Genomic DNA, 26,416 nt, shown 5'->3' with positions numbered 1-26,416 from the left:
TCCATTCTAATTCCCCTCTCCTTGTGCATTTCAGATCATTTTCCGTCCTCCTTTCCACCCCCCACCCCCCCTCCGCCTGTCTTCTGCTGCGACTCCCTTTGTCCTCCTCTTTGTTACGATTCCCCTTTCTCCCTCCCCCTCCTCTTTAAGCTACATTCAGCCACATCCCCCGAGAGCCAATTGTTTGTGTAAGAGAGAGAAAGAGAGAGAGAGAGAGAGAGAGAGGGAGCACAAGAGGCAGCATATCACTGAAGCTGTGCGATACATTCACAGTGACGTGGGACAATGCTGGGACTCGGCCCACCACCCCCCCCCGAATGATGGTTAGGACCCAGTCGGTTAAACCAGCACCTCAGGATCGCCTGTACGAGGACTCCAGCTGAATGGGCCTGCACCACTTCGGACAGGTGATGGGGCAGGTGCTGGGGTTTGGACATTGCAGTACGTTCACCTCCATTTTCTATTCTTTTCTGTACCGACGCAGGGTACTTGCATGCATGAAACCTAGCGAGCAGGAGCCCCACCCCTGCCACCCTTGCAAGCCCCCCTCCAGTGCAGCCAACAGAGGTTTGATCGCAGCCTCACAGTCTTTAGCTTCAGCTCAGCATCATTCATAAGGACAAAGAGCTGTGTGGGTGTGGATGACAGGCAGACTGCCGTTGCTTTGCCAATATGGGAGGTTGCATGCGACGAATGAATGAATGAATGGGAACAACCAATGTTACTGCGGCCTAGTGTCCCTCTGTCCTGTTAATTATCTGAGCCAAATGATTTAAAATGCTCCTGGCTTTTTTTGCCAGCAGGCAGCTTTGCTGCTGATCTCTTTGACCTCTAGAGTGTCTTTTCCGCTCCCCCCTCCACCCCATGTCTGTTACTTCTTCTAACTCTATTTGCATTTTAACCCTATGTGCTGTCCGTCCTGCAAGACTGTCTGACTCGAACCGAATCCTCACTGGCACGTTGGCACTTGTGGACTCTGACACTCCGGCAGACCGGCACACACGCACTGGTGTAGACGGAATCACCCGCACATACATTCATGTACGTACGCACACACATATGGCACATGCGTACTTAGCCTGTCCAGTCAAGACACGCCCAGACTCGATGGGCTGAATGGCCTCCTTCTGCACTGGAGGGATTCTATGATTCGATCAAAGGGGTGGGTTTCAAGGCGAAAGGTGCCTGGGAGGCGGACAGGTGTAGGGAGGAGGTCCCGCAGCTTGGGGGCCGAGGCAATTGGAGGCACGGCTGCCAATGGAGGAGCCACTGGAATCGGGGATTCAGAAGAGGTCGCCGAGAGGGGGCTGCCCAGCCACGGAGGGATTTGAACGCAGGTTTTTGAGACTTGTAAAAACATGGGAGCCAATGTAAGTCAGCGCGCACATGGCCGATGGGGACATGGTGAGTCAGGACATGGCAACTGAGTTTTGGATGACCTCTAACCTATGGAGGGACCACCTTGAGAGTCATGAACATTAGACCAGTCAGGTTCTGCACCTCAGCATCCTCTACAGGTTGTCAAACCGGTGACAGGCGGGCACGGCCAAGGTGCTAGGCTGACATTTTTCCCATCCCTGGGGCTGGTTTAGCTCACTGGGCTAAATCGCTGGCTTTTAAAGCAGGCCAGCAGCACGGTTCGATTACCGTACCAGCCTCCCCGGGCAGGCGCCGTAATGTGGCGACTAGGGGCTTTTCACAGTAACTTCATTGAAGCCTACTCGTGACAATAAGCGATTTTCATTTTTTTTTTCATTTTCCCAGAGATAAGGCCGGGGGGGGGTGCCCTGCACATACAAGGTGGGATGCAGGAGGGCCTTGAGGGCCCCCTTATCGGTGAGCTGGGCTTTGGAAGGTTCGGGGGGGTCACATCTGAGGGGGTCGCGAGATCGGAGCGCCGTTTAAGAATGGAGTCTTGTTCTGACCCGACACTGAGGAGTTTTGGCGAGCGGGTCCCTCAGTGCAGGAAACAGGACTAAGTGTGGCCTCAGCCGGCGTTCCCCACTGACGTCCTGAATTGAAACAGAGTCCCAGTAGATAGCGTGGTGTTCCTCAGAGCTGCAAGTGGGACTCACAGCGTTTGTCCTGGGATTCTGTCCCATTTTGGTTTGATCGCGCTGATGTTTTCCCTGGTCGGGGAATCTAGAACCAGTCTCAGGATAGGGGGGGAGACCATTTAGGACTGAGATGAGGAATAATGTCTTCACACAAAGGGGAGTGAAGCTGTGGAGGCCAAGCCACTGAATGTGTTCAAGAAAGAGATAGATTTTGGTTACATTTTAATGGGTTTGGAGAGAAAGTTTGGAGGAATTTGGCACTGAGATCGACATTCAGCCATGATTATATTGAGTGGCTGAGCAAGCTCGAAGGGCCCACATATAGATATTGGGCAGGAGATTCCGGCCGCACTGCGACGGAAAAACAGCTCGCCGTGGCGCAGCATGGCCGGTGACAGCCGGGGGACCGCACTCCCGGGATCCACCCGGCCCGCAACACCTTGCGAGATTCAACGCAATCACGCGAGACAATGCAAGGAGACTCCCGCCAACAATGGGCGGGATCGCTTTTCAGCAAATCTGCACATTAGAGGCAGTAAGCTTCACTCCAACGTGTAGATTCCTGAGGTACCTGAGACCTTGGGATTCAATCCCTTCACCTTGGGGTTCTGGGGTGAGTGCTGTTTGGTACTGGCCGTCACAACCAGGGACCAGATTGAACGGCATTTGTGGGGGGAATCCAAGAGAATCGGAGGCCCCCAGCTGCATGCCCTTTGGGATGGGTGATGCCCTGGCACTGCTGGTGCCACCTAGGTATCCAGGTCGTGTTACCCTGGTAGTGTCTCGGTGCCAGCCTGGCACTGTCAAGGTGGCACTGCCATCTGGCAGGGGTGGTGCCCGGTTGGCACAGCCAAGGTGCCAAGTTGGCATTTTTATGCGTGCGCGTCATTGGGCTGGCGTTGGCCACTATGGGTGTTAGGGAGTGCGGGGGACCCACCCATGTTATGTTCGGGCTGGGGGGAGGTTGAGGATTTCATTATGAGCCTCGGAGATCGCCCGGTCTTTCGCTACAGCGCGGAGTTCCGGCGAGCAGAGCTCCCTGTGGTAAAAAAACGGGGCTATGTGTGGCCTCAGCGCGCATTCCGCGTTTAGGGTTGATAGTCATGAGTTTCCTGGCACTGCGAGTGCCGGGGAATATGCAGCTAAACCCGCTCGCTCGGGGAATTTGTCCCCTTTTGGGAAGATCGCCCCCTGAGAATTTTTTCAGCCCTGGGGAGCTGAACTCAGAGTGCAGGCCGCCGTTTTGAAAAGATGTCCCCATCTTTAAGGGAGCTTGTGGGTCTCCCACACCCCCACCCATGGGCAAAGCGACGTCCACACACGTGGGCACTACCCCACAACCCCGTCAAGTGAGGACACGCCACTACGGTGTCCGGGGTGACCCCCCCTTTCAGGCCACCACATGCCTCCTTGCAGTCCCTCCCTTCCAGGATCCCTACCCATCATCCTCCCAACCTCTCAGACGTACCTGCAATACACCACCCCATACCCTTCAAACCCCCTTCCACTCTCCTTTCATGGGCATCGGCTCCCTTGGCCCCTGAACCTGGGCATTGCTACCATGGCACTCGGTTAACCTTGCACTGGCAGTGCTGCTGCCAGCTGCACAGTGCCACGAGGGCAGTGCCAAGGTGCCGGCTGGGCAGTGCCACAGTGCCCTACTTCCCGGTGGAGGGCCAGGGGGCAGCCCTGAACTATCCCTGACCACCCGGGGGTCTCAGTTAGCCCGGGTGGACCCCCCCCCCCCACTCCCCCAGGTGCCATGCCGCCTGGACCAAGCTTGTGTGGACCAGCTCTGAACAGCGCCCGGCTGCAGCCTCGCTGGTAGATCCCGGGTAAATTCGCCAAAGTCGGTTTAATCCGTCTTCGGAACTCGCCCTTTGGTCCCGACATTTTTGGCCGTGATTCTGACTCCGACGCCTCGCGAGGGGTGAAGGCCGCCAGGGAACCCATGGGAGGCCTCTCCCCACATCCCGCATCCACACCGCTCTCGAGCGAGAGGGCAACGCGGTCAATGAATCGTGCCCAATGAAAATGCCTCACCTCTTTAAACTAAATTTGCGTATCTGATTTGATTGATGTATTCTGTACAGGAGCTCCACTGTGTTCAGATCCAGCCTCGTTTTGCCTGCATGTACTCACGGTGCTACTCTTGCAATCTTTCAACATACTTGTTTGGATTTTTATCAGGCACTTTATCTTGACAATGTATTTATCAAACTTTACTTGAACCTGGAGTATTTATTTGTTGTGATATGTTTTTTATCCGTTTATTTTCATAAGAAGCCCCGAATTGAATCAGAGTCCCGATAGATTGCATGGTGTTTCTCAGCGCTCCAAACACTGGGAAACATTCATTCAAATGCACTCGTCCTGGCATTCTGTCCCACTTTGGTTTGATCGCGCCCGATATTTTCCCTCGTTTGGGAATCTCGAACGAGGGGACACAGTCTCAGGATAGAGGGTAGAGCATTTATAATAATATAATAACCGCTTATTGTCACGAGTAGGCTTCAATGAAGTTACCGTGAAAAGCCCCTAGTCGCCACATTCCGGCGCCTGCTCGGGGAGGCCGGTACGGGAATTGAACCCGGCTGCTGGTCTTGTTCTGCATTACAAGTGTTACGGGTCAGGGTTTGGAGAATCCCAAAGTGTATCATGGAGTTCACCTGACCCACAACTTTGAATAGATTGTGGTATGGGGAGCACACGGCCCACTCTACAGGAATGGTACAGCAGAAATGGACCAGTATTTTGAAAAACAAAACAATGTTGATTCTATGAACTCAAGTTAACCCTTTTAAAACAAACAGTGAATATCTTAGCAACCATTAATTCAAATACAACCCCCAAAGAATACAACACCAAGTAATCCTTTAAGCTTTCCTTTTAACATCCAAAAGACTTACCAAATCTTTAAACAGGAGCACATTTGGTTCACATTCATTATTGAGAACATTTATAATTCTGAATTCACCAAATGATCCAAAGATAGTCTTTGGATGGCAGAGATCAACAGGACAGCTCTTTGTTTAACTTCAGCTCACTGGAAAACCCAGACGCACCAAAGCTTTTCCTCCAAAGTGAAACTAAAAAGCAGAAGCAGAGCTCAGCTCCACCCACACACTGATATCACTGCAGTAACATGAGCAGCTAACCATTTCTTAAAGTAACATTCTCATGACACCTCCCCCCAAGAAAAAAAAATAAACCATCAACTTCAAGATGGTTTCATTTTTCACCTTTTCACCATTCTTTAAGAAATGCACACAGTAAATATCTTTGCAAAAAACAACAAACATAAACAGGTAAAATAATTGTCCATTTTTTTTCGTTCTTCTTCCTCCAACTGAAATCCTTCGGTTCATCACATTCGTCACAAAGCATCGGTTATCATGTTTTCCCGTCCTGCCATATGTACTATTTTAAAATGAAATGGCTGTAACAATAAACTCCAGCGAAACAGCCTTGCATTGTTATTCCCGAATCGCTCCAAAAACGTCAATGTATTATGATCAGAGTATATAACGGTGTCAGACGGATTGCTGGTCACATAAATGTGAAAATGTTGCTAAGCGAGCACCAAACTCAAAATCTCCTTCTCAATCATTGAATACTTCTTCTGGTGAGCATTCAATTTCTTTGAAAATAACCAATAGGCCGCTCTAGCCCTTTGTCATCAACTTGTAGATGCACCTCTCTACACCCATATCACTCGCATCAACCGCCACTTTGAGTGGTTTGGTATAATTTGAGATGGCTAACACAGGAGCAGTGGTTAACACAGCCTTCAGGCCGTCAAATGCCTGTTGACACTCCGCTGTCCACTGGAATTTGTTACGCTCCTTGAGCAAGTCCGTCAGTGGAGCGACCGCACTGCTAAAATTTGGAACAAATTTTTGGTAAAATCCTCTCATACCAAGAAATTGCATTATTTCCCGTCGTGTCGAGAGTATCCGAAACTCCCCAATTACTTTTGTTTTCACATCCCGTGTGACCATTCAACCCCGTCCGATTGTATGGCCAAGGAAAGTGACTTGGGCTTTTCCAAATTCACTTTTGGCTAGGTTTATCACTAAACCCGCCTCCTGAAGTCGATTGAATAACTCCATCAAATGTTTCAAATGTTCTATCCATGTCTGGCTGAAAATTACCAGATCGGCGATGTATACCGCACAATTGGGTAATCCTGAAACGATTGTGTTAGTTAACCGTTGAAATGTGGCTGGGCTGTTTTTCATGCCAAATGGCATAACTTTGAATTGGTATATACCATCTGGAGTCATAAAAGGTTAAATCTCCTTCGCCCTTTCGGATAAAGGTACCAGCCAGTAACCTTTAAATAAATCCAATTTGGAAATAAAAGCGGACTGTCGCATTTTCTCAATGCAATCCTCCAAACGTGGGATAGGATAAGAGTCCATTCTTGTAATTGCATTAACCTTTCTATATTCCACACACAACTGGTGGGTACCGTCTGGTTTAGGTACCATCACTATGGGTGAGCTCCATTGGCTGCAACCCACTTCAGTTATACCATTTTTAAGCATACTTTCAATCTCTTTGTTAACCTGTGCCAATTTTAAAAGATTAAGTCTATATGGATATTTTGTAATAGGAACAGCATTTCCCACACCTATATCAAGTATAGCCATTTTAGTACTTCCTATTTTATCTCCACAAACTTGCCCATGTGATATCAATAACTCTTTCAGGTCAGTTTGTTTCTGGTCTGGAAGATAACTGAACAATTTATCCCAACTTTTAAGAACATCCTCATTTTCCAATTTAATTTGAGGTTTGTCAAATTCGCAGTCACCTGGATTTGGTTCATCATTTTGAGTTAGAATCATTAAAACCTCCTCCTTTTTCTCTCATTTCCTTTCAAAGTACCTTTTAAGCACATTCACATGACACACTCAGTGAGACTTCCTTCTACCTGGTGTTTTTTTTTTTAATAAACAATTTTATTGAGGTAGTTTTTGGCTTTATAAACAGTTACAGACATCATCAGAAAGGAAGCAAAAAAGGCAAAAATGTGCAAACATCCACGTACTTTCAATACTTCCATCGTACCGTATTGCACAAGCCCGCTCCCCTCCCACCCGTACTACCCGCCATATTTTCCCTCCTACTCTACTCTACCCCCCCCCCCTCCCCCCACCCCCCTGCTGACGCTCACTCTCCCGCAAAGAAGTCAATAAATGGTTGCCACCTCCGGGTGAACCCCTGCACAGATCCCCTCAAGGCGAACTTAATTTTTTCCATCCCCAGGAAACTTGACATGTCCGCAAGCCACCACTCAGTCTTCGGGGGCTTTGAGTCCCTCCACGCCAATAATATTCGTCGCCGGGCTATCAGGGAAGCAAAGGCCAGCACATCGGCCGCTTTCTCCCCCTGGACGCCCGGGTCTTCCGAAACCCCAAAAATTGCCACCCCTGGACTCATCACCACCCTTGTTTTTAGCACCTGGGACATGACCCCCGCAAATCCCTCCCAGTACCCCCTCAGCTCAGGGCATGCCCAAAACATGTGCACATGGTTCGCTGGTCCTCCCGCGCACCTAGCGCATTTGTCCTCTATCCCGAAAAATTTGCTCATCCGAGCCACCGTCATATGGGCCCGGTGAACGACCTTAAATTGGATCAGCCCGAGCCTTGCACATGTCGCGGTCGAGTTTACCCTACTCAGGGCCTCTGCCCACAGCCCTTCCTCCATTTCCCCGCCTAGCTCCTCCTCCCATTTAAGTTTCAGTTCCTCTGTCTGGGACCCTTCCTCCCTCATGAGCACCTTATAAATACCCGAGACTCTACCCTCCCCTTCGTCCCTCCCAGAGACTATTCTGTCTAGGATCCCCATTGGCGGGAGGCGCGGGAAAGATGGGACCTGTCTACGAACAAAGTCCCGCAGCTGTAGGTATCTAAAATCATTTCCCCCTACCTGGTGTTTTTAACCACATAATTCTCCTCACTTAATTTCCTTTCAATCTGATATGGTCCACAAAACCTTGCTTTTAAAGGTTCACCGACCACTGGTAACAACACTAAAACTTTATCTCCACTGGCAAAACTACCAACTTTGGATTTCTTGTCTGCAACACATTTCATCATATTTTGTGCAACTTTCAAATGTTGTCTAGCCAATTCACCTGCTCTATTTAATCGCTCCCTAAAATTTGACAAGTAATCCAAAAATATAATTTCTGATTTCTCATTCACGAATTTTTTCTTAATCAATTTAAGTGGTCCTCTTAGCTCGTAACCAAAAATTTGTTCAAAAGGACTAAATTTGGTGACTCAGTAGGTGCATTCCTAATTGCAAACAGACTGAATGGAATTCCTTTATCCCAATCCTTTGGATAATCTTGACCATCAGCCCTCAACATTGTCTTTAATGTCTGATGCCACCTTTCTAACGCTCCCTACAATTCTGGATGGTACGCAGTTGATTTAAATTGTTTCATTCCTAAGCTATCCATAACTTCTATGAATAATCTTGAGGTAAAATTTGATCCTTGATCTGATTGGATTTCTGTGGTTAGTCCATATCTAGTGAAGAATTTAAGTAACTCCTCCACAATCTTTTTAGCTGTAATATTACGTACTGGAATGGCCTCTGGAAACCTCGTAGACGCATCCATTATAGTCAAAAGATATTGATTCCCACTTTTTGTTTTAGGAAGTGGCCCTACGCAATCAATTAGGACCCTTGTAAAAGGTTCCAAAATGCTAGAATAGGTACTAAGGGCGCTGGTTTTATCACTGCTTGAGGTTTCCCTATCACTTGACATGTGTGACATGATTGACAAAATGTAACTACATCTTTATGTAGTCCAGGCCAATAAAAATGTTTCTGGATTTTAGCTTGAGTTTTCCTTATCTCCAAATGACCTCCCACTGGTACCTCATGTGCAACTCGCAACACCTCCTTTCTATACCCTACCGGCAATACTACTTGATGAACTTCTGCCCACTTTTCATCCACCTGCATACGTAAAGGTCTCCATTTGCTCATCAAGACATCACTTTTACGGTAATAACACTCCGGTATACACTCAGATTCCTCTTCCGTATATGCTTTCTGATACATCCATTTTATTTTTATATCTTTCTATTGTAACTCCACCAATTTTCCTGAATTAAAAATATCCGCCTCATCCTCCACCTGTTCTTGGTCTTTTTCAACCATCTGATACAAAATCATTTCTGATAATTGCACTTCAACTTCACCTTCACTCTTTGATTTCTCCTTTTGTCTTAACCTGTGACTTTGCGACCTTGTTACTACACAATCCGGAAAAACCCCAGGATAGTCATCCTTCAAAACTTCAGCTGTCTGATTTTCCACAGGCTTATCAACCACAGTAGGCATCACCCCCCCCCCCCCTCCCCCGCGATCCAACTCTATCATTCTATCAGGATATTCGTCCTTCAACCCTTCAGTTGTTGGATTGTCCACTGGCTTATCAGCCACAGTAGGCATCACTCCCACCTGCGATCCAGCTATATCATTACCCAAGATAAACTGTATTCCTGGACAAGATAGTTTCTCTATTACTCCTACTACCACTTCACCACTCTTCACTGGACTTTCCAACCTTATCTTATATAATGGAACACTATTCATCCTGAATTCTACATATTACCACCTTTTCTGGCAACATTCTTCCCAAACTACATAATTCCTCATCTCTTACCATTAAAGGTTGACTAGCTCCCGTGTGACTTCTTTACCTGCTCCTCCTGATACACATGAGTAAACTTTACCCACACAAGTAAAGTCTTTAAAGACATCTGGCACCTTCTTATCAATCACCTCTTGAACAGTCTGTACAATCTTTTGCACCTCCTTCGCTTCCCATGGGCTTTACCACCAACAAACCCCACTGTCTGATCCTGTTTTACCACATCAGCCTTCCCAGTGCTTTTCTTCAACCACCAACGCTGACATGTATTTTCTTGAATTTTGTTTAATTCCCGTTTCTTCCCATGTACTTAATGATCTGTTGAGCTGCTTGCAGAAAAATACTTTTCACTGTACCTTGGTACACGTGACAATAAACAAATCCAATCCAATCCAATCCACTGTAAATTTACATGGCCTATTTTATTACAGTGAAAACATTTGAAATTTTTCATTTATTTTCCACTCTCCTGGATTAAAAAAAAAAAATCTGAGGTACACTCTCATAATCTCCCACAGATCACCTTTACCTTTACCCATGAGTATTTCTCATGTCCCCAGATTCTATCCCTCACAGGCTGAAAGTGATGTCGGAAACCAAGCTTTGATTTATGAATGAATTCATAATCATCTGCCATTTCTGCTGCCAATCTTGCCGTTCTCCCAACATCCACCGTCCTGTTGCCTTTTCTTTACCTACTGTAAATATGGCAGTCAGTGAGGTTGCCCTCCTTCCTTTTGATTTCAATATTCTAATGCTCAGAGTCGCCAGGTATCGAATGATACCACCACAAGGTTCAACCGGCTATCGATCAAAGAGCCAAGCACCAGTTAGTTAGTTCAAGGTCAAGGGTACTTTATTTACACACACAATTAGTCATGCAACATAAACACGACTAGCTAACTACACCTATCGACTAAGACAACCTGTACTTAACTTCAGGCACCCGGCTTAGGTCAGAGGAACAGTGGCCGTTGTTTGATTCTGGATCTATTGGGGCTGTAGAAGTAACTGCTGCTCAGTAGGGCTCATCCATCTGGTAGCGAGCGTTGAATTTGGACTTGCTTCTGGTGGTGCTGCGATTGGAGATGGTCGTTGACGGGGCGGCAGGTCCAAAAGAGGACGAACGCATGGTGGACTCACTAAATGGGCGTGTCCCTGGATGACTGGGCGTGTCCCAAGCGGTCACTGACCCTGTTGTTTACGCTTCCCTAGTACTGGGAGTGGTGCCAAAATGTCTGGGACTGCACCGGTCGCTCAAGTACCAGTCCTTTGTCTGGTGGAGATGGGCCATCAAATGCTAATCGGCCCATCAAAATGCTAATTGGTCGGGGTTTCGATACCGTCTGGATTCCTCACTCGCAAATATACATTTCAGGCTCTGAGCCTGCCTGAATCTCACATTGTCCATTTTACCCACCATGCTTTGCGAGCTTCTCTGTTCCTGGTTGTAAGTGGCTATCCCAGGTGGCTACAGTCCACACCGCTCTTGAGCGAGAGGTCAACGCGGTCAATGAATCACGCCCAAGGTCTTCAGAATAAAAATGCCTCACCTCTTTAAACTAAATTTGCATATCTGATTTGATTGATGTATTCCGCACAGGAGCTCCACTGTGTTCAGATCCAGCCTCGTTTTGCCTGTATGTACTCAAGGTGCTACTCTTGCAATCTTTCAACATATTTGTTCATATTTTTATCAGGCACTTTATCTTGACAATGTACTTATCAAACTTTACTTGAACCTGAAGTATTTATTTTTTGTCATCGGCGTTATTTTCATAAGAAGCCCCGAACTGAATCAGAATCCCGATAGATCGCATGTCCACGGCAGTTCCTGCTCCCATTCTTTCATGGGATGTGAGAGTCCCATCCCTAATTGCCCTTGAACTGAGTTGCTTGCTAGACCATTTCAAAGGGCTGTTTAAAGAACTAACCACATTGCTGTGGATCTGGAGCTCCATGTAGGCCAGACCAAGTAAGGTGGGCAAATTTCCTCCCCTAAAGGACATTAGTGAACCAGATGGGTTTTTACATTAGCTAACTACTTTTTTAAAAATTTAGAGTACCCAATTCTTTTTTTCCCAATTAATGGGCAATTTAGCGTGGCCAATTCACCTAACCTGCACATCTTTGGGTTGTGGGAGTAAGACCCACGCAGACACAAGGAGAATGTGCAAGCTCCACACAGGCAGTGACCCAGAGCCGGGATCGAACCTGGGTTCTCAGTGCCATGAGGGAGCAGTGCTAACCACTGTGCCACCCTGAGTCAACCCCATTGCTGTGGGTCTGGAGCCACATGTAGGCCAGACCGGGTAAGGATGGCAGATTTCCTTCCCTAATTAGTGAACCAGATGGTGTTGCTCGTTCTGGGTGAGTGTGCTTTACACTCAATTTGGCTCTGTTTCGTTCCTTAGCTCTAGAGTCGCCAGGTATCGTTAAGATACCGCCACAAGTTTCAAGTTCAGACCAATAACTCCATACACCAGTTACTAAGTTCAAACAAGACACGTTTATTATAATAAAGTTATCCACTAATCATGCATATAAAACTACAAGACTAGGCTAATCCTACCACTAACAGGCCAATACTTATCTGGATAAGGGAACTGCCGGATCAGGGAACAACAGCCTCTAGCTTTGTCCTGGTTCCGCAGGCTTCCAGTCGGTGTGGACTAAAGGAGTGTCTACTCTCGTAGCGTGCGTTGTATGACACTTACTTGATGGCGGCTGCTGACCAGGCCTCTCCTTCTCAAGGTCTTCTGCTGCAACGGTGTTCTGCTGGGAGGGCCGGCTGGTCAAGGAGAGGCTGGCTAAGAGAGCTGGTCAAGAGAGCGAGCTGGGGTCGGGGTCTCTGTCTTATACCTCTCCCAGGGTCTCGCGCCCACCTGGGCGGACCCTCTATACACTCGCAATCGATTGGGTCTCTTCCCAATCGATTGATTTGAATTTCCCCAATAACGGGGCAGTCCCTCGATCACTGGGCGGTTCTTGGGGCTTATTGTTTTGGACTTCTCTTGGCACCGAGAAGTCTGGCCTTCTATTCAATGTAGCGATTTGAGTTAACGTGTTTCCATTGTACCCGGGATTCATCGGGTATCGCCTCATTAGTATGCTAACTTGTTTTTCTCACAGTGCTGTCTGCTTTCTGCAGCAATCAGAATACACAAGCGCTTTTGCAAGCTGCTTGCTTTTGCAACATGTCCATTTTCCCTGCATTCTTTGTAATCTTCCATTTTGTGTTGGGCAGTGGCCACCCCAAGTGGCTACAATGGGTTTTTAACATTAATCAATGTTTGCTTCAGGGTCACCATTACTGAGACAAGCTTTGTACTGAATTTAAATTGAACCTGTGCCCCCAGAACTTTATCCTGGGCCTTTGGATTACCAGTCCAGTGACATTATCACCATGCCACCACGTCCCCCTTGCAGAAAGGTGCCACAGAAAGACAAGATTGTCTTCTTTCAGCCACAGGTAACCTGCCTTTTATCGATGTCAATATTGTGATGCACAGATATTATCAATTATAAATTCCTCGATTTCCCAATCTGACCAAACTTGAAGCCAGGTCTCCAGAATGACAATGTCTCACCTCTTTAAACCAAATTGGTGTATCTGATTTGATTGATGTATTCCGTACAGAAGGTCCATTGTGTTCAGATCTGGCCTCGCTCGGCTCATATGTCCTCAGGGTGCTACTCTTGTACTTTTTATTATCTTTCAACACCTTTGTCATATTTTTTTATCAGGTATTTTGTCTTGACTATATACAAATCAAACTTTACTTGAACCTGAAGAATTAACTTTTTGTAATCTGCTCTTTCTTTCTCATTTCTTTTCATGAAATCTTTAAGAACTCAAGTGAGCCAATTGGGTGACCGTCTCCCTCAACTTAATTACACACCTTTGCCACAATTCCTTCCATTTTAATTGTTATCTTTTTTTAAATATAAATTTAGAGTGCCCAATTTTTTTTTCCAATTAAGGGGCAACTTAGCGTGGTCAATCCACCTACCCTGCACATCTTTGGGTTGTGGGGCGAGACCCATGTAGCCATTTTAATGTTACCTTTGTCCGATGGTGTGTGAGTTGAAGGGAAACTTTCAAGTTCCCATAAACATGCTGCTCTTCTCATTCTCAGTGGTAGAGGCTGCTTGATTGGTAGGTGCTTTGGTGAGGTATCTTGTAGATGGCACACACTCTGCCACACCAATGGTGGAGGGAGTGCATGTTTAAGGTGATGGTTGGGTTGCCGATCAAGCGGGGCTGCTTTGTCCTGGATGCTGTTGAGCTTCTTGAGTGTTGTTGGAGCTGCACTCACCCAGGCAAGTGGAGAGAATTCCATCACACTCCTGACGTGTGCCTTGAAAATGATGGACAGGCTTTGGAGAGCCAGTTGCCTTTCTCGCTGCAGATTTCTCAGCCTCTGACCTGCTCGTGTAACCACTGTATTTATGTGGTTGGTCCAGTTGAGTTTCTAATCAGTGGTGACTCCTCAGGATGTTGATGGCGGGGGATTCAATGATGGTAGTGCTATTGACTATCGAGGGCAGATGGTTAAGATTCTCTCTTGCTGGAGATGCTGAATGTTATTTGCCACTTGATCAGCTATTAAAATTGAGGTGCAAGAGACCAGAATTGGAGGAGTGCAGATACCATGGAGGATGGGAGGATTGGAAGACGTTACAGAGGAAAGTGGCAGAAGGTGTAGAGGGGACATGAGGACGACCTTTTTTACGCAGCGGGTAGTGGGTGTATGGAATTCGCTGCCCAAGTTGGTGGAGGAGGCAGAGACCCTAAACTCTTTTAAAAAGTACCTGGATCTGCACCTTAAGCTACAGGGCTCTGGACCGGGTGCAGGAAGGGGGGATTAGAAAGGGCAGGGTGTACTCGGACTGGCACGGACAAGATGCGATGAATGGCCTCCTTCTGTGCTGTAACTTTTCTTTGATTGGAAGGCTGGACATGGCAATGGAGAGATTTGAAAATAAAGATTTTGAAATTGAGCTATTGGCCAGCTAGGAGCAGAAGGGAGTTGGGTGGATGAAACAGTGTGAGTTAGAACACAGGCAGCAGAGTTGTGGATGTGCTCAAGTTTTGTGGAGGATATAAGATGGGACCAAGAGTACGTTGGAAGGTTCACGGCTGGAGGTAAAGAAGGAGTGGATGAGGGTTTCAGCAGCAGATTAGCTGAGGCAGGGACAGAGATGGAAACAGGAGATCCGAGTGATACTCCAGAGAAGAGAAAATGCTGGAAAATCTCAGCAGGTCTGGCAGCATCTGTAAGGAGAGATAAGAGCTAGTGTTTCGAGTCCAGATGACCCTTTGTCAAAGCTAAAAGACAGAGAGAGTGGGAGATATTTATACTGTGGACTGAGAATGAAAAATGAGTCAGAGCCACAGAGGCCCAGGGAAATGGGGTGCAGATAGCCACAGAAGCCAATGGGAAAGAGTGCTAAAGGCAGTCCCCAGAAAGAACAAAAGGTGTGAAAGGCCAAACAGCAGAGAAACTAACATCAGAGGGTAAAATGGGACAGATGTAGAAGTGGGTGGAGGGGAAGGGGGAAGCAAAGGGGAGAAAGGGTAAGGAAAGGTGGATAAGATAGAGGGGGGGGAGGTAAATATATATAAAGAAAGGCAAGAAAGAAAGAAATGGTAAAAGACAGATAAAATGAAATGGGTGAAAACAAATGGGTCGAGGTGGGGCAGAGCTGATCATCTGAAGTGTTGAATTCATTGTTGAGACCGGAAGGCTGTAGCATGTCGAACCGGAAGATGAGATGTTGTTCTGCATTATAGAATCATGAATTTATAGTGCGGAATGAGGCCATTTGGTCCATCGAGTCTGTACCAGCCCTTGGAACTAGCACCCTGCCTAAACCCACACCTCCACCTTATCCCCACACCTCTACCCTATCCCTGTAATCCCACCTGACCCTTTTTCTTTTGGACACTAGGGGCAATTTATCATGGGCAGTCTACCTAACCTGCACATCTTTGGACTGTGGGAAGAAACCGGAGCACCCGGAGGAAACCCACGCAGACACGGAGAGAACGTGCAGAACGTGCACTGCACTGCAGAACGTGCAGTGACCCAAGCCGGGAATCGAACCTGGGACCCTGGAGGTGTGAAGCAATTGTGCTAACCACTGTGCTACCATGCTGCCCTTTTTCCTACCTGCGGCCAAGTCACAGGGGACGAAGCCTTTGGCTCCATACCTTTCTGCAGGGACACCACCTCCATTGAGATGGCGCCTGTAACTTCCTGAACTGGGTGGGATTAATTATCTTCCCTGTGGTCCTCGCGGAGTACGAGCTCCCTCGCTGAAGGGCGGGGCAATCTCTAGTAACCTCTGTATGAAGGGTCGGACAGAGCAGGAGCCCAGTAGGGATGGACCGGGCATGTGCGCAGTATATTGTAAATACACGATGTTTATTTTACTCAGTGTGGACTCCCCATGTCCTGATGAAAGTGCCTGCCACGCACAGTGGGGGGAAACTCTCCGCCAACTGCTCACTGCCAGTGAGGCCAGAAAATCCCCCTGAATCGGGGCCTTAATGGACTGCCCATTGCAGTCCTGCAAGCAGCTAATCCGGTCCCTGCCCGCCCATGGGAAACTTTCCTGATGGCTGGAATGCATCAGGAGGCCACCCTGACAGGGCACCCTGCTGTTTTCCAACAGCTATCTACTGGCAGAATCCAGCTCCCCACTCCGCCGCCAAACTTGCAGACACGCACTAACATGCACACAGGCATGCGATCACATCTCACGCACATCCATCAGAGCATGCACTGGAGTTGTATTTTCTCATGCTTTATGGGCTCAGTCGTGGCATAATTTTGATCAACTTGCTCCTCATGCAAGGCCGTCATTGTTTCCCTTTTATGTCTCTCAGGCATTCTCTTTGGCCTTTCTTTTCTTCTGAATTTCAATTTTCCTGAACCATTTCTGCTTAACTCGACTGTTCGTGATCTGATATTGATCACAAGACCCCATTTTCTGTCTCATTTTACTCTCTAGTTTCCTTACTGTGATGAATGCAGACATTTAGATATATTTAGATATAAATATTTGCTGCAGTAAGGGTTAAAAACCTGGGTGACAGTGTGTTTGACTGCTGAAGTCATGTTTTAAAAAGAATCTTGGTTTGAAAGACGACAAAGCTTTTCGGAGCCTGAGGTGCAATTAACCACCGTAAAACCTTGGGTTAAAGCCAATTTTATTTTGATTGAGGAGATTCTCTGGGGCATTAAATAGTTTTTAGCTTGGTTGGGTGATGTCATTGCTGGGTGGAGCTAAGGCATCAAGCTTTTTGAGAAGGCATCTTTCAGTATCAGTTCTGACCTGGCTGAAGGTGTGCACAGTGAAACAGTTCTGCTCTCACTCTACATACAACATAGAAAAATACAGCACAGAACAGGCCCTTCGGTCCACGATGTTGTGCCGAACCTTTGTCCTAGATTAATCATAGATTATCATAGAATTTACAGTGCAGAAGGAGGCCATTCAGCCCATCGAGTCTGCACCGGCTCTTGGAAAGAGCACCCTACCCAAGATCAACACCTCCACCCTATCCCCATAACCCAGTAACTCCACCCAACACTAAGGGCAATTTTGGACACTAAGGGCAATTTATCATGGCCAATCCACCTAACCTGCACATCTTTGGACTGTGGGAGGAAACCGGAGCACCTCGAGGAAACCCACGCACACACGGGGAGGATGTGCAGACTCCGCACAGACAGTGACCCAAGCCGGAATCGAACCTGGGACCCTTGAGCTGTGAAGCAATTGTGCTATCTACAATGCTACCGTGCTGTCCTTAAGAACAAATTAATCTACACTCCATCATTCTATCGTAATCCATGTACCTATCCAATAGCCGCTTGATGGTCCCTAATGTTTCCGACTCAACTACTTCCAGAGGCAGTGCATTCCATGCCCCCACTACTCTCTGGGTAAAGAACCTACCTCTGACATCCACCCTATATCGTCCATCATTCACCTTAAATTTATGTCCCCTTGTAATGGTTTGTTCCACCCGGGGAAAAAGTATCTGACTGTCTACTCTATCTATTCCCCATATCATCTTATAAACCTCTATCAAGTCTCCCCTCATCCTTCTCCGTTCTAATGAGAAAAGGCCTAGCACCCTCAACCTTTCCTCGTAAGACCTACTCTCCATTCCAGGCAACATCCTGGTAAATCTCCTTTGAACCTTTTCCAAAGCTTCCACATACTTCCTAAAATGAGGTGATCAGAACTGCACACAGTACTCCAAATGTGGCATTACCAAGATTTTGTACAGCTGCATCATCACCTCACGGCTCTTAAATTCAATCCCTCTGCTAATGAACGCTAGCACACCATAGGCCTTCTTCACAGCTCTATCCACTTGAGTGGCAACTTTCAAAGATCTATGAACATAGACCATAGACGTTAGTTAAAATAGATTAACTCCCCGTGTGGAGTTTGCACACTCTCCCTGTGTCTGAGTGGGTCTCACCCCCACAACCCAAAGATGTGCAGGGTAAGTGAAATGGCCACGCTAAATTGCCCCGTAATTGGAAAAAAAAAGAATTGGGTACTTTAAATTTTAAAAAGAGGGATTAACTGTATTTCAAGCAGTGAGACTTTTCTGAGGACAAGGGAGAGTTGAAACAAGCCGGTTGAAAACAGCTTTTGAAGACATCCAGGCAGAGCTTCTGCATGGGTTCAGACCGTAGTCAGATATGTTCTGTAAAGCGATGTCAAGAGATCTCTGTCTCAAAGACTAACTCTGTAAAACAAGTATTCCTCTGTGCCATTGGTATTTTGGGTGGATTGAGAGCTGAGATGATTTGTTGTTTAAGCGGGAATAAAAATGTCCGTTAAGGGTTACTGCATTCACTGTATTGATTATGTCATGGGAATGTAACTTTAAGAAATGTTTGTCTGCTCAAGTGGCTGCAGTGATGTCAGAGCGTGGGTGGAGCTGAGCTCTGGCTCTGCTTTTTAGTTTCACTTTGAGGAAAAGCTTGGGTGTGGCTGTGTTTTTTTGGTTGCGTTTTAGTGTTGGAGCTGCAGCCAGCCAAAGAAGGTGCAGTTTTGATCTCGCTGCCATCTAAATACTATCTCTAGATCATTTGGCGAATTCAGAGTGATAACTGCTCTCAGTAGTGAATTTAAACCTGATGTGCTTCTGTTAAAAGTTTTTTTTAAGCCTCATGGATGTTAAAAGGAAAGATTAAGGATTACTTAGTGTTGTATTCTTTAGGGGTTGTATTTGAATTGATGGTTGCTAAGAGGTTCACTGTATGTTTTAAAAAGATTAATTTGAGTTCCTAGAATAAACATTGTTTTGCTTTAAAAATTACTTTTAAATTTCCGCTGTCCCACACCTGTAGAGTGGGCCGTGTGCTCCCCATACCACAATCTAGTAAAAGTTGCGGGTCAGGTGAACTCCATGATACACTTTGGGGTTCTCTAAACCCTGGCCCATAACAAATAGCTTTGTTTAAGGAGTAATTGGAAGCTATTCGCTGGTGTGATGTTAAAGATATTTTAATACTGTGTGAGTAATAAAGTTTGTTTTAATATACCATATCCTGATTTCTCCGTGAAATCACTCCTGGAGCGAGATATCCTTTCCTCACAGTCTTACAAAATTAAAATTAATATTGAGGTTTCTTTCCAGTATCCGAGCCACTGTTGGGGTCTGGTCTGGGATGGTAATATTAGTCATTCAGGGAGGTGCGGTTTTAGATGCCACATAAGACTGGGTCTCTCCAGTCCAGAGTATCTTCACTTTGAGTTGGCAGCCGGGTGGGGGGAGGGGATAATTGCTGATTTCACCTGATTATATTTTGCTTTCTCCGTTAGAGGAATCTGCCTCAACCGTTTCTACCACTCCAGATTCAACCCCATCGTCTACTGAAGGTAAGCCGTGCTCATTAACCCTTTCAGTGCCCGCTGTCCCGTTGTCTCCCAGAAGCTGACCTATCGTTCCACCCCACCAGCCTGCATCGTCAATGGAGCATTTTCTGCCAACTCCACCATGATACCATCACCAAACATTCCTGCCCTCCCCCAGCAGCATTCCGACCGGATCATTGCCACCGTGGTACTCTGGTCCACTCCCCAATCAGTCTAAAACCCCCGGCCCTTGCAGTTATGGGAAGGGGGTGGGTAGGTCAGACCCGGGGGTTATGGGAAGAGGGTGGGTAGGTCAGACCGGGGGTTATGGGAAGGGGGTGGGTAGGTCAGACCCGGGGGTTATGGGAAGGGGGTGGGTAGGTCAGACCCGGGGGTTATGGGAAGGGGGTGGGTAGGTCAGACCGGGGGTTATGGGAAGAGGGTGGGTAGGTCAGACCGGGGGTTATGGGAAGAGGGTGGGTAGGTCAGACCGGGGGTTATGGGAAGGGGGTGGGTAGGTCAGACCCGGGGGTTATGGGAAGGGGGTGGGTAGGTCAGACCCGGGGGTTATGGGAACGGGGTGGGTAGGTCAGACCGGGGGTTATGGGAAGGGGGTGGGTAGGTCAGACCCGGGGGTTATGGGAACGGGGTGGGTAGGTCAGACCGGGGGTTATGGGAACGGGGTGGGTAGGTCAGACCGGGGGTTATGGGAACGAGGTGGGTAGGTCAGACCCGGGGGTTATGGGAACGGGGTGGGTAGGTCAGACCGGGGGTTATGGGAAGGGGGTGGGTAGGTCAGACCCGGGGGTTATGGGAACGAGGTGGGTAGGTCAGACTCGGGAGGGTTATGGGTAGGTCAGACCGGGGGTTATGGGAAGGGGGTGGGTAGGTCAGACCCGGGGGTTATGGGAACGGGGTGGGTAGGTCAGACCGGGGGTTATGGGAAGGGGGTGGGTAGGTCAGACCGGGGTTATGGGTGGGTAGGTCAGACCCGGGGGTTATGGGAACGGGGTGGGTAGGTCAGACTCGGGGGGGTTATGGGTAGGTCAGACCCGGGGGTTATGGGAACGGGGTGGGTAGGTCAGACCCGGGGATTATGGGTAGGTCGGACCGGGGGTTATGGGAAGAGGGTGGGTAGGTCAGACCGGGGGTTATGGGAAGGGGCTGGGTAGGTCAGACCCGGGGGGGTTATGGGAACGGGGTGGGTAGGTCGGACCGGGGGTTATGGGAAGAGGGTGGGTAGGTCGGACCGGGGGTATGGGAAGAGGGTGGGTAGGTCGGACCGGGGGTTATGGGAACGGGGTGGGTAGGTCGGACCGGGGGTTATGGGAAGAGGGTGGGTAGGTCGGACCGGGGGTATGGGAAGAGGGTGGGTAGGTCAGACCGGGGGTTATGGGAACGGGGTGGGTAGGTCAGACCCGGGTGGTTATGGGTAGGTCGGACCGGGAGTTATGGGAAGGGGGTGGGTAGGTCAGACCCGGGTGGTTATGGGTAGGTCAGACCGGGAGTTATGGGAAGGGTGGGTAGGTCGGACCGGGAGTTATGGGAAGGTGGTGGGTAGGTCAGACCCGGGGGTTATGGGAAGGGGGTGGGTAGGTCACACCAGGGGGGGTTATGGATATGTCAGACCGGGAGTTATGGGAAGGGGGTGGGTAGGTCAGACCCGGGTGGTTATGGGTAGGTCGGACCGGGAGTTATGGGAAGGGGGTGGGTAGGTCAGACCCGGGTGGTTATGGGTAGGTCAGACCGGGAGTTATGGGAAGGGTGGGTAGGTCGGACCGGGAGTTATGGGAAGGGGGTGGGTAGGTCAGACCCGGGGGTTATGGGAAGGGGGTGGGTAGGTCAGACCCGGGGGTTATGAGAAGGGGGGTGGGTAGGTCAGACCAGGGGGGGTTATGGGTAGGTCAGACTCGGGGGGGGGGGGGTAATGGGTAGGTCGGACCGGGGGTTATGGGAAGGGGGTGGGTAGGTCAGACCCGGGTGGTTATGGATAGGTCAGACCCGAGGGTTATGGGAAGGGGTGGGTAGGTCGGACCGGGGGTTATGGGTAGGTCAGACCAGGGGGGGTTATGGGTAAGTCAGACCCGGGGGGGGGGGGTAATGGATAGGTCAGACCCGAGGGTTATGGGAAGGGGTGGGTAGGTCAGCACCGGGGGTTATGGGAAAGGGTGGGTCGGTCAGACCGGGGGTTATGGGAAGGGGGTGGGTAGGTCAGACCCGGGTGGTTATGGGTAGGTCAGACCCGAGGGTTATGGGAAGGGGTGGGTAGGTCGGACCGGGGGTTATGGAATGGGGGTGGGTAGGTCAGATCGGGGGGGGGGGGGGGGGGGGGGGGGGGGGGGGGGGATGGTTATGGGTAGGTCGGACCGGGGGTAATGGGAAGGGGCTGGTAGGTCAGACCAGGAGGGGTTATGGGTAGGTCAGACCCGGGGGTTATGGGAAGGGGTGGGGGGTGGGTAGGTCGGACCGGGGATTATGGGAAGGGGTTGGGTAGGTCAGACAGGGAGTTATGGGAAGGGGTGGGTAGGTCGGACCGGGAGTTATCGGAAGGGGTGGGTAGGTCGGACCGGGAGTTATGGGAAGGGGGTGGTAGGTCAGACCAGGGGGGGTTATGGGTAGGTCAGACCCGGTGGGTTATGGGAAGGGGGTGGGTAGGTCAGACCAGGGGGGGTTATGGGAAGGGGGTGGGTGGGGAACTCAGTCGATTACGAGAATAACAAGCTTGCCTTGATTGCTATTTGCCGCCCCTGTTCCTTGACCTCAATGCCCCCAAGCTGAATACTGAGGGGGATTTTCTTACTTTCCTGTCCAGGTGTCAGTGACGAGACAGATTTCTTGGAACCCCAAACTGCACAAGAACATTCTGATGATGATTTACAGACAGACAGCTCCCTGTACTGGGGGACCCCCCGGCAGATGTCGCTCGAATCCACCTTGTCATGCGGTACCCCACTGGGTCAGCCATCATGCTTCCCGGGGGTGTTCCCGTCCGGCAGCTCCCCGGAGCTGAGAGACTTTGGTGAGGAGACCAATCACCTTGGAGTAGGGAAGCCGGCGGAAAGTGATGTACCCCCCAGAACTAAAGGGAGGACGTCAGGGCCAAGGGGGGTTGTGCGAACGGAGACTATCGAAACCTTTTTAGCGGAAGAGGAGGATGACACGGAGAACTATCACCTGCTGGGGGCGGGTGACCGACACACGGGCCAACTGGAGCGGGTAATACCATCTGACCTCAGGGACAGGCCTGACTGCGACCCCTCGCCATCCGTGATGGCTTTGGACAGTGCGTCGATCGGCCAACTTCCCCAGGAGACCAAAGCACCAGAACTGAGACTCAGCGGGAGCGAGACGGAGCCTCAGGCGGAGGGAGTATTGAAGGGGCATCCGGAACTTGAGTTACTCTTGATGGAAGATTCCGGAGGCTGGGAGAACCGTGAGATTCCCGAAGTGCAGAGTGCAGAGGTGGAGATGGAGGAAGGAAGGTTTGTGGAGGGCGATGCCTCTAGCCAGAGCGATCTGGCTCACGGAGCAGACTCCCAGCCGAGCACTGATCCTGGGGAAGTGATGGTGGCTGAAGGAGAGAGAGCATCTTCAGACACCTCACCCCAACCTGTCAAAGGTAAGGCGTGTGTGTGTGCTTGTACATATGTGTGTGCGTGCATGTGTATGTGCACGTGTGCATATGTACACATGAGTGTGTATGTGTGTGCGTGTATGTGCATGTGTGCGCGTGTGCATACCTGTGTGTATGTATGTTTATTTGCATGTGTGTTTGTGCACGTGTGAGTGTGTGTATACGTGTGTGTCTCCAGCCGTCCAGAGGGTGCAGCATGGTATTAGAGAGAGAATAACGACCCTTCTACACTGTCCCTATCAAACACACCCAGGACAGGTACAGCATGGGGTTAGATACAGAGTAGAGCTCCCTCTACACTGCCCCTATCAAACACACCTAGGACACAGCACAGGGTTAGATACAGAGTAAAGCTCCCTCTACACTGTCCCCATCAAACACTCCCAGGACAGGTACAGCACGGGGTTAGATACAGAGTAAAGCTCCCTCTACACTGTCCCCATCAAACACTCCCAGGACAGGTACAGCACGGGGTTAGATACAGAGTAAAGCTCCCTCTACACTGTCCCCATCAAACACTCCCAGGACAGGTACAGCATGGGGTTAGATACAGAACAATGGAACTAAACCTGCAGTATCTCAGTATTTTATGGGAATTTTCTCTGCTGTGGTGACCTTTGGGACTGTCCAGTTTCCATTGTCTCCAGTGCAGGGACACAACAGGGTGGGCGCAGACACACAGGTCGCTGCCTCACAGCTGAAGCTCCATCCAAATCTGGCAGAGAATGTGTCTGTCCAGCCAGCTTTCTGTCAAAGCTGTGCGACCAGCGAGGACCAGTGAGCAAGGTCAGAGCACTGGTTCAGGGGGCGGGTGTCAACCGTGTGACACAGATCCTGCTCCTCTGGTCACGCAGGGGTCACTGGATGGTGAGGATGAGCAGGAAGACCGGGGCCTACTTCAGTCCTCCCCTCTCTGATCCTGTGGCAGTGAGAATTATGGAACCCCTTGTGCCGCACGTGGCCACTGGAGGAGTCAGAAAGTCCATTCAGCCCATTTTCCGCCAACTCCAGTAATTTCAGGAACTACACGCCTGCAATAAATTCACTGGGGGCAAAATCTTCTGAGATTGCTTCCTGTCTTGGTCGCAGGGCATGGGATTCGATTCTTAGACAGACGGGGGAGAACTGACCCTGATATCCGCTCAACAATTGTTTGTTGGTACATGCATACATACATGTGAATTAGGAGTAGGCCATTCGGCCCCTCGAGCCTGCTGCACCAGTCAATAAGATCATGGCTGCTCTGATTGTAACTTCAACCCCAGATTCCCGCCGATCCTCGATAATCTTTCACGTATCTCTGAGGCACGATTTCAGAGAGAGCGAGAGAGAGAGAGGAGACAACAACACAGGAATAATTGGTGTCAACATTCCACCATTATCAATGTCACACATTAACATGTCCATTCTGTTAACTCCCTGTCTACATGAGATTGGACATGGACAGGGGTACAGTGAACAGGGGGACCAAATTGGGTGTCCTTTACGTCGTTCCACTGACTTCAGTAACACCCAGTGTTACGTGGATAGTTGACCAGTCTGCGATCCCAGCCTGTTTTGTGGTCATTCCCAAGTCCAGCTTGAACCTCCCTCCTCCCTCAGTCCTGCGGGATGATGCCAACTCTCCACGATTGGACTGGAGTCTCCGGGAATTGAAGAACAATCTCCACGACACTGCTGTGTGTGCGACGCCGGAGAAAAACCATCGGGACATTAAAAAAGATTTGGGTTTTTGTCACTTTTTAAAACATTTCTCTTCACCAGATATAAAAACATTGCAAATAGGGAGAAAAAAAAGGTGATTTAGATGACAGCCAAGCATTTTCCAATTGGATAAAGAGTCTTTTTGCTTTCCGATTCACGTAGGAAGGCCATACCTACGTGAATTTTCTCCAGCGTCGCACACACAGCAGTGTCATGGAGATTGTTCTTCAATTCCCGGAGACTCCAGTCCAATTGTGGAGAGTTGGCATCATCCCACAGGACTGAGGGAGGAGGGAAGTTCAAGTTGGACTTGGGAATGGCCACAAAACAGGCCAGGTCACACGAACGGACGTATTGGCCGAATAATGGCCAGTGCGTGGGGGCAGGTCATGTAATGGAACCTCCAGGACTATATTTCATCACAGTTGGCAGCCCGATCATTCCCCTGGACACTTGCCCCCTTGTCGGCTAATCCACATGTTGCTCTCCAACCGAGAGCTGCTCGGCTGCAGCAGCAAAGAGGATAAACACCTTCACTGTTTCTCACTTACAGAAGCCGAAGGAATGGTGGGCGAGTTGGAACTCGTGGAGGCTACGGGAGACGAGGTGGCATCGGATACAATGGAGACAGCAGGCCCGACAGGCATGCTGATGCCAGGGGGAGCGCTGGGCATCGTGGCTGCCGAGTTGCCAGGAACATGTGACTGCTGTGTCAACACAAATAATACCATTGGCTGCAAACACTCACTCACCCTGCACCCAGCGCCAATTGGTTACGAAGCACAGGGGGTGACAGAGGAGGAGACGGGTTCAGAGATCTGGCAGTCACCACAGCAACCCAGTGCCTTGGACCAATCAGATGATCATAAATCACAGGGCTTGGAAGCAGTAGACCAAACAGGTAAATGCACTCCCAGGGCAGGTACAGCACGGGGTTAGATACAGAGTAAAGCTCCCTCTACACTGTCCCCATCAAACACTCCCAGGACAGGTACAGCACGGGGTTAGATACAGAGTAAAGCTCCCTCTACACTGTCCCCATCAAACACTCCCAGGACAGGTACAGCACGGGGTTAGATAAAGAGTAAAGCTCCCTCTACACTGTCCCCTTTCACCTGAAGAAGGAGCCGTGCTCCGAAAGCTCGTGTTTGAAACAAACCTGTTGGACTTTAACCTGGTGTTGTAAGACTTCTTACTGTGCTCACCCCAGTCCAACGCCGGCATCTCCACATCATGTCCCCATCAAACACTCCCAGGACCGGCACAGCACGTGGTTAGCTACAGAGTAAAGCTCCCTCTACACTGTCCCCATCAAACACTCCCAGGACAGGTACAGCACGGGGTTAAATAGAGAGTAAAGCTCCCTCTACACCAGGGGTGGGCAAACTACGGCCCGCGGGCCGCATGCGGCCCGCCAAAGGTATTTCTGCGGCCCACCAAGTC

The 26,416-nt window shown here is 49.3% G+C and overlaps 1 protein-coding gene across 1 annotated transcript in view; it reads left to right on the top strand.

Moving 5' to 3' along the window:
• The first annotated feature begins 209 nt into the window (after positions 1-209).
• The window catches only part of LOC119957873 (reticulon-1-like), a 50,173-nt gene continuing 23,966 nt past the window's right edge, over positions 210-26,416 (top strand). Inside the window, exons 1-4 of the mRNA XM_038786039.1 lie at positions 210-441; positions 19,603-19,659; positions 22,448-23,254; positions 25,527-25,874. Of these exons, the coding sequence (XP_038641967.1) occupies positions 384-441; positions 19,603-19,659; positions 22,448-23,254; positions 25,527-25,874 (1,270 nt within the window). The 5' untranslated portion in view covers positions 210-383. The remainder of the gene's footprint in view (positions 442-19,602; positions 19,660-22,447; positions 23,255-25,526; positions 25,875-26,416) is intronic.

Source organism: Scyliorhinus canicula, chromosome 27 (genome assembly GCF_902713615.1).
Source record: "Scyliorhinus canicula chromosome 27, sScyCan1.1, whole genome shotgun sequence".
NCBI lineage: Eukaryota > Metazoa > Chordata > Chondrichthyes > Carcharhiniformes > Scyliorhinidae > Scyliorhinus > Scyliorhinus canicula.
Note: the sequence above shows the minus strand (reverse complement) of the source record. Positions and strands in the feature narration are given on the sequence as shown.